General features: G+C 32.6%; 1 protein-coding gene across 1 annotated transcript in view; it reads right to left on the bottom strand.

The window, feature by feature from the left end:
- The window catches only part of LOC107733414 (kelch-like protein 29), a 148,695-nt gene that overhangs the window by 11,910 nt on the left and 123,354 nt on the right, over positions 1 to 13,431 (bottom strand). The window contains exon 13 of the mRNA XM_016545019.1: positions 8,764 to 8,957. Coding sequence (XP_016400505.1) covers positions 8,764 to 8,957 — 194 coding nt within the window. The remainder of the gene's footprint in view (positions 1 to 8,763; positions 8,958 to 13,431) is intronic.

Below are 13,431 nucleotides of genomic sequence, written 5' to 3'. Positions count from 1 at the left end.
GTAAAAAATAAAATTTTAAAGCCTTGCCAACAGAATGAAAGCCTATTAACAAAAATTGCATAATTTTACAGTTAAATGGCACTGCGATTAAAAATAGCAGTTTTAATGGGTTTCAATGGGGACATTTTTGTCCTTAAGGTCCTGAGAGGAACAATTTTTTGTACCTAGTGCAAAACAGATTTATTAAAGGAAATGTAAGTGAAATAGTAAAATTCCAATAAAAATACACACCTGTGCCAAAATTTATGCAGTTGGCAATAACACAGGCAAAATGATCAAAAAAACTAAACTGAAAAGGACAAAAATGTCCAAAAGGTTGCACAAGGGTTAAATAATTTCTGTATTATTTAAAGGAATGTCCTGGGTTTAGTGTGACTCAGTCGACAGCATTTGTGGTCTGTATGTCAATAACCACTGAAAATAGTTTTGACTCTTCCCTTAGATTAAAAAAAAACAATTAAAAACTCAAATAAATTCATATAGCAGTTAACAGGGTGAAATGTGACCCAGAGATTCACCTTCTGCCTCTCTAGAGTTGTTTTATGAACTTTCTTTTTGGTGTTTCTTGAGGGAATCTCCGTTTGGCTTCAGTTCTCTGCCTGACCGCACATGTTTGGGGAAGATTTTCAGCGCCCCCTATCACAGCGCGTGTCTGCCGTCTCCTGCTGGGCGCTGAAGTGTCAATCTGCCATCCTCAGTCATGTGGCACAACTACTAAATGGGGCTCTTAAAGGAATATTGCACACAAACAGCGGCAGTGCTTTTAGTTAAACAAAGTTTCACACTTCCATAAATGTGGCTATAACACCAAAGACCTTCATCTCCCTGATGCGTTCCATGGCCACGGGCGGCTCTTCTCCACGGCCGCTTTATTTACATGTTAAACACAATACAGTACAGCGTGAGCCTGTCCCACTGCGTTTCTGGTCTGTCAAACACTGCGGGAGGAAGGTGTTGTCATTCACAGACGGCGGCGCTGACAATACCGTTCCCTGCCGATAAGACGGACAGAGATAAATAAATGCAAACGGGAACATTAGGCAGATCGCTGACTGGCAACTGAGAGACGAATCTCTTACTGCTGACTGACCAAATCAAGCTTCTCCACGGCAGATCTTATCGTTCTTCAGCCCTCAATGTGTCACTGCACCACCAACAATGCAAGAAATACTATACTTAAGGATTTATGTCAAATTTTCTGGTTAAAATATCTAAAAATCTTTAAAAAAAATGTATTTATGTCAGAATTAACACTGCATTCATGCTTAAGACTTGCTTTCATAGAATGCATCTTTAACACCAGTGCATTCGTGCAGTTTCACATTTTAAAGTATAAAAGTAAAAAAACAAGCATTTAAAAATCTGCAAGTGCAATAAGACAAAATACTCGTATATTGCAATGCAATCTACAAAAATGTACTATCATTTGCAATGTTGCTTCTCAACTAAATTTATCTTGTTTCAATGTTTTTTTGACACTTTAACTGGAAAACAAGTAAAAAAAAGATTAAAACACTTAAGAAGTCAGTTTTGCAGTGCACAGGAGAATTCGATCAGTCATTGTGTATTTCAGGCTATTTTTAAGGCACTTAAATTTCATCAATGTGACCCTGGACGAAAAAAAACAGTCATAAGGGTCAAATTTTTGAAATTGAGATTTATACATTTATTTATTTAACAACAAATAAGCTTTCCATTGATGTATGGTTTGTTAGGATATGACAATATTTGGCCGAGATACAACTATTTGAAAATCTGGAATCTGAGGGTGCAAAAAAAATCAGAATATTGAGAAAATCATCTTTAAAGTTGTCCAAATGAAGTTCTTAGCAATGCATATTACTAATCAAAAATTAAGTTTTAATATATTTACAGTAGGAAATTTACTAAATATCTTCATGAAACATGATCTTTACTTAATATCCTAATGATTTTTGGCATAAGAGAAAAATCAATAATTTTGACCCATACAATGTATTTTTGGCTATTGCTACAAATATACCCCAGCGACTTAAGACTGCTTTTGTGCTCCAGGGTCACAAATATAAATGCATACATTGTTCAAATTTATTTTAATTTAATTGAAAGAAGTCTCTTTTGCTCACCAAGGCTGCATTTATTTGATAAAAATACAGTAAAAACGGTACTATTTTGAAAACTTATTAGCAATTAAAATTTTATATTTGAATGTATTTTAAACTGTAATTTATTTCTGTGATCAAAGCTGTATTTTCAGCATCATTACTCCAGTCTTCAGTGTCACATGATCTTCAGAAATCATTCTAATATACTGATCTGCTGCTCGAGAAACATTTCTGATTATTATCAATGTTGAAAACAGTTGTGCTGCTGAATATTTTTGAGGAAACTGATTTTTTTTCCAGGATTATTTGATAAATAAAAAGTTCAAAACAATATTTATTTTAAATAGACATCTTGTTTCATTATAAATGTCTTTACTCTCACTTTTGATCAATTTAATGCATCCTTGCTGAATAAAAGCATTCATTTATATATATATATATATATATATATACAAATCTTACTAACCCCAAAAGTTTGAACAGTAGTGTATAATTTACACAATCAAATAAACCTATATTGTGATCAGTTTTTGTTGGGTTTGAACCTGCAACCTTTGCATTACCTCTCCACATCTTCAGCCGCTAGTCTTTACTGACCTACACTGCAATTACACGGCCATATTATTATGCTACACAGTCATTTTAGTTCCTTCATTACTTTTGACCGTTTCCATGGCTTTATCGATTGAGTCGGAAGTCAAATAACAAGACAATGAAGACTGAGGTGCTTTGTATTTGAGCCTTTGCTTGTTCTTACACAAACACGGCTGCAATAAACATATGATCCCCGGGCCACAATGTCCACAGCGACATCAGAATCAATAAGCGCCTCACGGTCCATAGCAACATCAAAATCAATAAGAGCTCAGGCTCAGATGACGTAACCGGCTGAAACCCTCAAGAGTTCATTATCCGCCGGCGCAGGAATACCTGCAACACTTGACATCTCCGACGACCTTTCCAGATCGCTCAAGCCCTTCACAATAATCCAAATATCATGTTCCTATCTCACTCTCTCTGCTACAAACGGCATAACCGCACTCTCATTACACTATCTGAAGCTTTTGAAGGAGTTTCAGTTTGTGATGCGTCAGACGTTATTCACGTTCAGTTGGTTTGGTTCCATGCAAACATCAACAACTGGCTGGAGGAAGAGTTCAATCCACAAAAATGACAACTCTATCATTAGTTACTCGCTCTCGTGTCGTTCTGAACCTGTATGCTGTTATTACTTCTGCGGAACTAAAATGAAGAATCTTCACACAGATCATAGTGACATCTCTCCAGCTCAGAAAAGAGCAAGAAAACAACAAGAAACACCATAAAAGTAGTCGACAGGACTCATGCGCTACATAAAAACTCGCTGACAGAAACAAGAATAGGGAAAATCATCAGGAAAGAACAACTTGTTTGTTTGTTTCCATGGCTATATTTATAGTGAAAACAAGGTTGCAACATGATAATAGATAAAACAACTAAAGTAAAATCTATACAAGATGTTTAAGATCAATTTTTTATGAAAAGTCTAAATCTGGACAAACTATTAAAAACCTTTTCAAGGGTGTTAATGGACTAAATTTAGTATTCATTGTGATGATATTATTATAGTTTTTATTAATATAATGAATCTTTTTTTAATTTTAGATTTACATTTAAATTTTTATTTAAAGTTTTTTTTTTTTTTTTTTGCAATTTTGTTGTTTTTGTCATTTTTTATTCATTTTTGTTTGTTTTAAATGTGTCTATATAGTTTTTATTCATTTTTTATTTCAGTTTGTTATTTTAGTACCTTGGCAATAACCTGGAATAAAATACGTTTTTTTTTCTACATTTAATTTTATTTAAGTTTATTTTATTTCAATTCACAAAAATGATTATTTTTTATGATTTTAGTTTTAGTAATTTTGTGGTGTGATTTTGTAATTTTTATTAGTTTTAGTTTCTTTTAAATATATCTATATAGTTTTTTATTAATTTTTATTTCAGTTTTGCTTTTTAGTTATTTTAGTACCTTGGAAATTACCTGATATAAAATAAGATACATTTTTTTTTTTTTATTTCAGTTAAAGTTCATTTTATTTCAATTAACCTAAAATTATATATTTTTTAGGATTTTAGTTTTAGTTAACTATTGTAAACCTATTCATGAAAAAAAAAACAGAAATATTACAATCCAACGAAATGTATGCTTCAAATAACAACTTACATTTGGATCTGTTCCTCACAACACACACCATATCATATTTTTAGAGGACATAAGTTACATGGACAGCTTTATAATACTTTAATGGTGTATTTTGCCCTTTCTACAATCCACAAAAGAAGCTCAGACATTCTGCTCTTGTGTTTCACAACACTTCTGAGACATCATTATTTCTAAAGAACTTCTCATGAACCCCATCAAATATTAAACTGAACCAGATAACAACAATGTTAAACAGATTTTCTCTGTATGCTTTTACCTGATACAAAGCAGGGTAAAATCAAATATAAGATTTTATTTAAGACCTGCACAAACTATTAACTTTAGTCCATACAGAACAAACCCATAAGCTCAAAATACATAATCTATCTCACATTGTTACACTTTAATTAAACAGGCTGTGGCACATATTCAATGAGGACTTAATACTGCTTATCAGAAACAAACAGGGGAACTGCAAGTTTAAAATAATTAAAAAAAAAAAAATTTTATTCGTACTTTTTTTTTTTTACTCTTTCCTTTGCTTTTACCCGTGCGGTGCTGTTCAATCATTTTGACAGACATTTTGTATGTTTTTTTTTTTTAGTTTTTTTTTTACTTCACTTTTATTTAAGACCTGCACAAACTATTAACTTTAGTCCATACAGAACAAACCCATAAGCTCAAAATACATAATCTATCTCACATTGTTACACTTTAATTAAACAGGCTGTGGCACATATTCAATGAGGACTTAATACTGCTTATCAGAAACAAACAGGGGAACTGCAAGTTTAAAATAATTTAAAAAAAATTATTTTATACGTACATATTTTTTTTTACTCTTTCCTTTGCTTTTACCCGTGCGGTGCTGTTCAATCATTTTGACAGACATTTTGTATGTTTTTGTTTTTTAGTTTTTTTTTTACTTCACTGGAATAGTACGAAACTTAGTAAAAATCAATAAATAAAAAGCTAATTTTTTGAGATATCAACCTCAAATTTGGAACACAACTTGTTCAGATTTAATTTTCTCGCAGTTTTAGAGTAAAACATTTTGGAAAATATATATTTCATATAAAATTTTAAAATAGGATTTTTGTGCATTTTTAAACTAAGTTTTTTCTTTTCAGCAATATAATCTGCCAAATGTCTTCTTCCAAGGTTCTTCTAAAAAGATACCAAACATAAGTCTGTGTTCCAAAGCATTCAATATAAAATCCCTTAAAAATTCTAAACATTAAACAAAAAACATTATGAACTATATTCAGTGATTGCAAAATGCTCTGAAACGCACAATAGAACCATGTTTTGACTTTGAACATGCAATGCTCACATTTATTTAATGAAATCACAGCCTATTGGAATTTAATAATACAATTAAGCCATATCGCAATTCCCCAATATTCAGACCTCTTGAAATCATAATTAAGACTTTTGTTATATCATTTAAGACCCTGACAATCCACACAAACACTTTAGCATCTAAAAATGGACCCAGATGCACCACAAGATGAATTCTAGAGGAAAAGCACTAAGTGTAAAGAATATGAGTCGTCTGTAAGTGTGAATGATGGTCTTGTCAGGTGGCAGAGAGGATAACAGTCGAGAAACTCTTGAAGACATGCAAACACAAACTGGTTACTAGCTAAAGTTGAGTTTTCATTATGCGTGCACTTAATGTTAGCAGAGACAGTATACAGTGAAGCTCGGTTCACACTGACAACTGCTGGAGGACGCTGGAAAATCTCATTAAAAACAAACGACTTCTGGTCAATTTGTTGCTGCAAAACGCCATTGCCGTCAATATACTCGCCGAGCTGCTTTGCTAAAGAACACACACGCCCATTAGCTGGACCAAAAATACACTTTTAGAGATTTCAGACTAATCCCATTCAAACAGATGCAAGCTGTTCATGCATGACTAGAAAATAAACGCCTACAGGCTTCACCAAGATGGCTATGAACTGATTCGCTTTAAAAAGGCCTTGATTATTCATGAACTATCTGATGCATGCCGCACAAATATAGCAAGAGCCTTACAAATCTTGCTGAGTTATACTGGAGTTTGCAGATACAAAAATGTGTTTAAAGAACCACAATAAACAGATTATTTTGCCGTTACTAGCAACATCTATGTATTAAACAATATTTAGTCTTTCCTATGCTTTTCAATATAAACAAAACCAAAATGTACAGGGACTCTTATTTTGAAATCTCTTTGTTTTACAGTAATTCTAGCTGCTCTTTCAAAAACATGAGGGAGATCAAATAGCAACCAATAAAAATAACTATAATTCATCAAAAGAAGATCAATAAGCAATCGCTTTGCATAAATGCATGATATTAACTGACTGCAAACTGTTCTGAAACGGTGAGCCTGAAGAATGCAAAACAGTGCCCTGTGCTCATATTTAATTCAATCATTGAAGAAAAAAGAAGAAAAAAATTGGTGTAGGATTAATTACACAGAAACAGCAAGTAACACAGTGAATTAAACATTCAATTTTGAAGTAAAAAGACTGAAATAGTATTTTCTTGTAAAATCTACTCCAATAACCGGTTTTACTTACAACTGCAAAAAAAAATTTTTTTTTTCTAAGATAGCCTTTTGAAGGTTAATAATCACATTAGGCCATATCACAATTTCTGTTTTTCCTTCCCCAAATTAAAGAATTTTGTTATACCATTTAAGATACTTTTTATGATATTTGATCAAACTCGATTGAAGACATTTTAAGAGGCTGACAGTGAAATCTTAATTGGTCCAAAATCGACCCACATAACCAAATATATGGTAACACTTTACAATAAGGTTGCATTAGTTAACACTGGTTAATGCATTAAAGGGTTAGTTCACCCAAAAATGAAAATTCTGAAGTATTCTCGTAGCTTCGTAACTTTACAGTTGAACCACTGATGTCACACGGACTACTTTGTCGATCATCTTGGTACTTTTCTGGACCTTGAACGTGGTAGTTACCTTGCTGTCTATGGGAGGGTCAGAGAGCCCTCATATTTCATCAAAAATATCTTAATTTGTGTTCCGAAGATGAACGAAGGTCTTACGGGTTTGGAAAAACACGAGGGTGAGTAATTAATGACAGAATTTTCATTTTTGGGTGAACTAACCCTTTAACTAACATTAACAATGAGCAGTACATTTGTTTCAGTATTTATTAATCTTTAATACAACTGTCAATTGTTAGTTCATGTTAGCTCAGGTCCATTAAATAATATTAACAGATAAAACTTTTGATTTTGATGTATTGGTAAATGTTGAAATGAACATTTACTAAGATTAATAAATGCTTTAGAAGTATTTTTCACTGTTATTTAATGTTAACTAATTATTGTAAGGTGTTCCCGTATATTAAACATCAAACGTGTCTCTGAGAAAGGCTTGCAGCAGTCAGGTGGATATCCAAAATAACTGATTTTCCTGACTAAAGATGGCAGATGAAGCTGGTTTCAGGGCAGTTTGAGTGTAGCTGTGTGTCCTTTTTTTAAATCCACACTTATTTCTGCACTAATGGGGAAACGTTTGCTTTTCCAGCTGTAATGAAACACCTGAGTCCTGCTCCCGCTGCGTGTCCCTCAGCGCTGCATTCACCACTGAGACAGTTTGGAAAAAAGTTCCTTCTCCCTTGAGCATCCCTCCACCCACAAGCTCAAGATCTCTGGCGCGTGTCAAAATGACAAATACTAATGAAATCCCATGAAGTTATAGTTTCTCAGTTTCAAAACTGTCTAATATAGAACTTTAGGAATACAATGCATCTGATGTGGGACCTGGGATTTTTCATGCATGATGCTTGAACATTTTATAAACCAAAATAGTTAATTTTATAGATGAGTTGGGGTCTTTTTATATTTTTTCTGTAAACTATATTTCTGTACATTTAAATTAATGCACTACCGTTCAAAAGTTTGGCTTGGCATGTTTTTTGAAAGAAGACTGTTCTGCATTTATTTGATTAAAAACATTAAAAACAGTAATATTGTGAAATATTATTACAATTTAAAATGACCGTTTTCTATTTGAATACAATTTACAATTTCAATTTATTTCTGTGATCAAAGCTGAATTTTCAGCATCATTACTCCAGTCTTCAGTGTCACATGATCCTTCAGAAATCATTCTAATATGCTGATTTGCTGCTCAAGAAACATTTCTGATTATTATCAATGTTGAAAACAGTTGTGCTGCTTCATATTTTTGTGATTTTTCAGCATTCTTCAATGAGTAAAAAGTTCACAAGAACAGTACTTATTTGAAATAGGAATCTTTTGTAACATTATCAATGTCTTTACTGGCATATTTGATCAATTTAATGCATCCTTTCTGAATAAAATATTAATTTCTTTCAAATAATAATTCATACTGACCCCAAACCTTTCGGGCAGTAGTGTATATAACACATAAGCTCCCATACGCAGAAGACAGCAGGTGAGGAGCACAGTTTGCACTTCAGTAACTGTCCCGAGCGCTCTTACCGATCATGGGCGACTCAATAAAGCTCCAGGCGTTGGTTTGAGGCACATATGACTGAAGTACTCCAGCAGAGCGGCCGGCCTCGTTCACCCCTCCAAACACATAGATCTTCCCCCCACACACAGTCGCTGCCGCAGAATGGACGGGTTTGGGCAAAGGAGCCACCATCTCCCACTGGTTAGTGATGGTGTCGTACCTGGAGAGAAAATGAAATGCCATTTATCCTGGAGCATCAGAAAGAGCACAATTCAAAGTGTCTTTTTAGAGAGAATAATGCTCTATTCGATTCTGACTGCTCATATGAAGGGTTAAAAGTTTTACAAACACCCAAACCCACTAACAGCACTCATATGTCCTGGAAAAATGACTATTAAAGTCAGCCTAAATAAAAAGACGTGACCCATGGATCTTTAAACGATGCCCATGGCTCGTATCAGTGAGTTTCCACTTCACGCCTGATAAAGCATCAAGAAAATGAGAGAATATTGTGAGAGTTTCTTTACTGGCCCTGGGAAAAAAATATTTATTCCAACTCTAGCGTTTAAACAGAAGTACAAAGGGACTGTAAAAAATGTGCATGGCTGATTGTCACAAATACTGTCCCAGACCTATTTCAAGAAAAAAACAACAAAAAAAAAACAAGTGAAAAATGTAAGGGGGTCTGAATACTTTCCGTACCCACTGTATATACATATCTCGAATACAGTTTATATATCAAATACAGAAAATGAAGGACCATTAAAATTTCTTGCTATTAAATATAAAATATAAATATTTTATTAAATATAAAATATATTATTAAATATTATTTTTAAAAAATATTTAAATAATCAAATTTAAATAAATAAACTAATTATTATTTTTATACATTTTTAATGAATAACATTTAATTCTGCAATATAAAAATATAGTTCATAACTATCATACATATAATTTTAAAGTGCGTGTATACATTTATTAAATTATTACATAATAGTTTTTATGTAACAATATTTAAATGATCATATATAAATAAATAAATATAAAACATATCTATATCTTGCATTTCACAACATTATTTTCATAACACTCGCGCACATTTTGAAGTCAAAATATCATTAATGTAATATAAAATATTTTTATATTAAATAAAATAGTAATAAGATTTAAATAATATAAAAAAACAGATTCATGTAACTTAATAGAAATATATATATTTTTAAATATTACTGTATTTTTGCTCTTGTTTTTCAGTACAAATTATGCATTATCTATCAAGACACATTTAATTCAGAAACAAGTGGAAATCAAGTTTTATTATTATTATTATTATTATTTTGACTTAGTTGGCAGATATTTTTTCTTGTTTTAAGCATAAACTGATAGATTTGTCAGAAAACAACACTTCTGAGACTTATCTTCTGTAATCTTGCTTCTCAAGTTAATGTGTCGATTTAAAAATCATTTTTTTGCAGTGTGGTACTTTACTATGTGTTCATACGATGAAACTGGATGATGCTGAATGATTAAAATGTCTGTATAACCAACTGTACAGCTCAAAAAACAAGCAGTTCTTTTAAATGCTTTAATAGAAGAACGATCTTGAGGTTCTTGCATGAAAGCCTCCGGCGCACCTGCCTGCTGCAGTCGACTCTCTATAGACATTAAGGTGAAAATACCCTGAAATACTTCTTTAATTTATGCACGTTACTGTGCTGCAGGGTTTTGCTCGTGAGGTTTTTCCAGCGTTTCCCTTCAGTGAGGCAGACGAGATAAACTTCTCTATAGAGAATCTTCTACAGCCAGTATCTGTTAAATGCGCAGTAGATAAGCGAGACTCCACTGCCGGCTCCAAACACGTTTTCTGCTCCTCCATTAAGACTCCTAATGGTCTCAGTCAGCGAGCGCGGCTCATTCCCTGCTCAATTTTCACCCTCTAACAGGCAATCTCCTGATGTCTCCCACAGGTCCTCAGCATCTGAGCTGGAATCTGGGTTGCTCGGCTCCTCAGTCAAATCCTGCTCTTGTATCATTTTGCTAAATCCAAATACACTCAGCGCTTCCCACGTCTGTGAGCGCGTCCCGGGATTAGACGAGGATCAATCCAGAGCCCACATTAACACATCCACATCCAGTTGAAGAAATCAGCGGTGCAGTTGTGGAATCGATATGTTTTTAGGGGGACTATTATATGAAAATTTAGCAAATTTGTGTATGTATGTGTATATATCATACATATTTTAAAGAACGTATTTTATTGTGAAAGTGAGCATATTACATTATTCAATATTTTAAACGACATTTAATGAGATTAATACATATTTTATAAATTTTTAATATTGAAGTATTATGATGTTATTATTTAAAAACAATTATTTATTTATTTAAAATATATACACACACACTTTGGAATTTGAATGTGTAGATATTTGAATATTATATATATATGTTTTTTAAGAATATTTAGATATTTGCACTGGAAAATTAGTCAAAAATGAGTAAGAAGATATGTTTTTCAGCACAACTCTCCTCAACAAGACACATGATTGAAGGAATCAGTCATGTCTGGAGAACAAATCTTATCACTAACCCCAGAAATGAACAGTATTAATAGTATTAGTGATGCTGAAATGTATTAGTTTATGTTTTTTCCCCTCACATAACAGCATTGAGTTAAAGCAGATGGCTGGTTGAGAAGCGGGCGGTTCATTGTCAGCTCAGCGGCTGCAGGAAGACCATTAATTACACAGAGGGAGAGTGTTATCAGGCCACTTCTGCCTCTTCTGTAATGAGACTTGTACAGCGGCGTACAGGAAGGAACTAATTATACGAGGCAGAGACTCGCTCGATGAAAGTGCGGTTATAATAAAGACATCTGTGGAACAAATGAAAAATGATTATGACTCATATTTTCTCATATAAAAGGAGTCTGATACGAATTACAGCAATTAGCAAGGAACCACCTGCAGTCATGTGACTTTTCTAGCATATGTGGCTTTGATGCAGATTCTGCTTTAATTAGCTAGTGTTGTTTTGTTCTTTGATGAGCAATCTAAGTGAAAATTATTTTTCATTTCGCTAATCCATAAAACCTACATATACAATATCATTATCTCTCAGTTGTTTTTAAATAGCACATTCATTTTTTTTTTGTTTACTTAAGTTACACAACATAAACAATTAGCTCTTTTTACCGGTTTAACTAACTAACTAACTAACTAACTAACTATCTATGTTCTAGCAGTCGCCTAGAAACTTTTTTTTTTACTTTTAAAAATACAGAAATACAGTGAACCTAAATAGTAATGTTAAAAAAAAATAGAAATGAAAATTTCTAAATTGAAAAAAATAAATTAATTAATTAAAATGAAAACCGAAACTATACAACTAAAAGCCAATTCAAAAACATTGATAATGACTATAAAGGTATATAAATAATACTAAAATAATGCAGATCACAAATATGCCTAATTATATTTAGTTTATATTAAGTTACATTGTTTTTATACTCATCATAATCACTCACTCACTTTAATCTAACTTTCATGGTTTTATTTTAATCTAAAATATGTATTTATTTTTTTAATCTAATATTTATCTATCTATAAATAAATCTATATTTTTATTCATTTATTTATTCGTTTGTTTTAATCTAATTATTTACTTATTAATTTTAATCTACAATTTATTTATTTAAATAGCAATGCAAGTACACATCACAGCATTCAAACATTTAAACTTTTGAATAAAAAAAAATCTAGCTTGAAAATAAAAGTAAAAACATTTTTTTATTTTTTTACTTTTAGGCAAGGTTTTGTCATGTCAATATTCAAAGTCTGTCTTGACAAGTTTTCCTTTTCCAGTCATCTATATCTTACTGTTATCACTATAAACACAGGAGGCTGACAAGAGACGGAACTGATCGTTCCCTCTTTGACTTGTCGTTAATTAGCATTTGCTGCTATAAATATCATGCACATTCATAATCCTTTAAATGGTGTCTATAAATTACTCGACTTAAACAAACAGGCTGATGTTGCTCCCGCAGCGTTCGCAGTGCTTTAAACACACTGTGAATTCTCTGCTGTGACAGATGAACAGAGCGACGTCTCACGAGAGCTGCGACATGAGACGCCTCGCATGCAAACACGCCTGCAGCCAAGGCAGATGGGAAGGAATGGACGCTCGGGACTCAGGACGGTTAGATTTCACATAAATATGTGCTGAAGCGGCGACTGTGCTGAGAGCTGGCAAGCAGCTCTTTATAGATACCAGTCAATGATCAGCCAAACCCGTGACGCTCATGATGGCAGGTCTTGATCTAAGGTTACTTGGGCCTGGTCTCTGCACCAACAACTTTAATAAGAACCCAAAGACCATGAAAGCCTCTTAGCTGAGCCGCCAAGAGAATACAGAAATTAGTGAAAGGGGTCATACTATGAAAAAATAATAAAATGTTCCTTGTTCTTTTGAGATAAAAGAGATTAATCAACATACTTTCAAATGCATTACTAAAATATTTTCTTACTAGCTAAAAACAAAACATGAATTGAAACTTGTAGTTAGACGGTTAGACTGTTTGTGCGTATCTAAAAATAGTTATAAAAATATAATTTATATAATTAAAAAAATATTTATTACATAATTTTAAATATTTTGTAAAAAATAGAACTATGTATACACACATATAT

This window comes from Sinocyclocheilus rhinocerous, unplaced genomic scaffold, assembly GCF_001515625.1.
Source record: "Sinocyclocheilus rhinocerous isolate Xijiao unplaced genomic scaffold, SAMN03320098_v1.1 scaffold853, whole genome shotgun sequence".
NCBI lineage: Eukaryota > Metazoa > Chordata > Actinopteri > Cypriniformes > Cyprinidae > Sinocyclocheilus > Sinocyclocheilus rhinocerous.
This window is presented reverse-complemented; position numbering and strand designations above follow the sequence as displayed.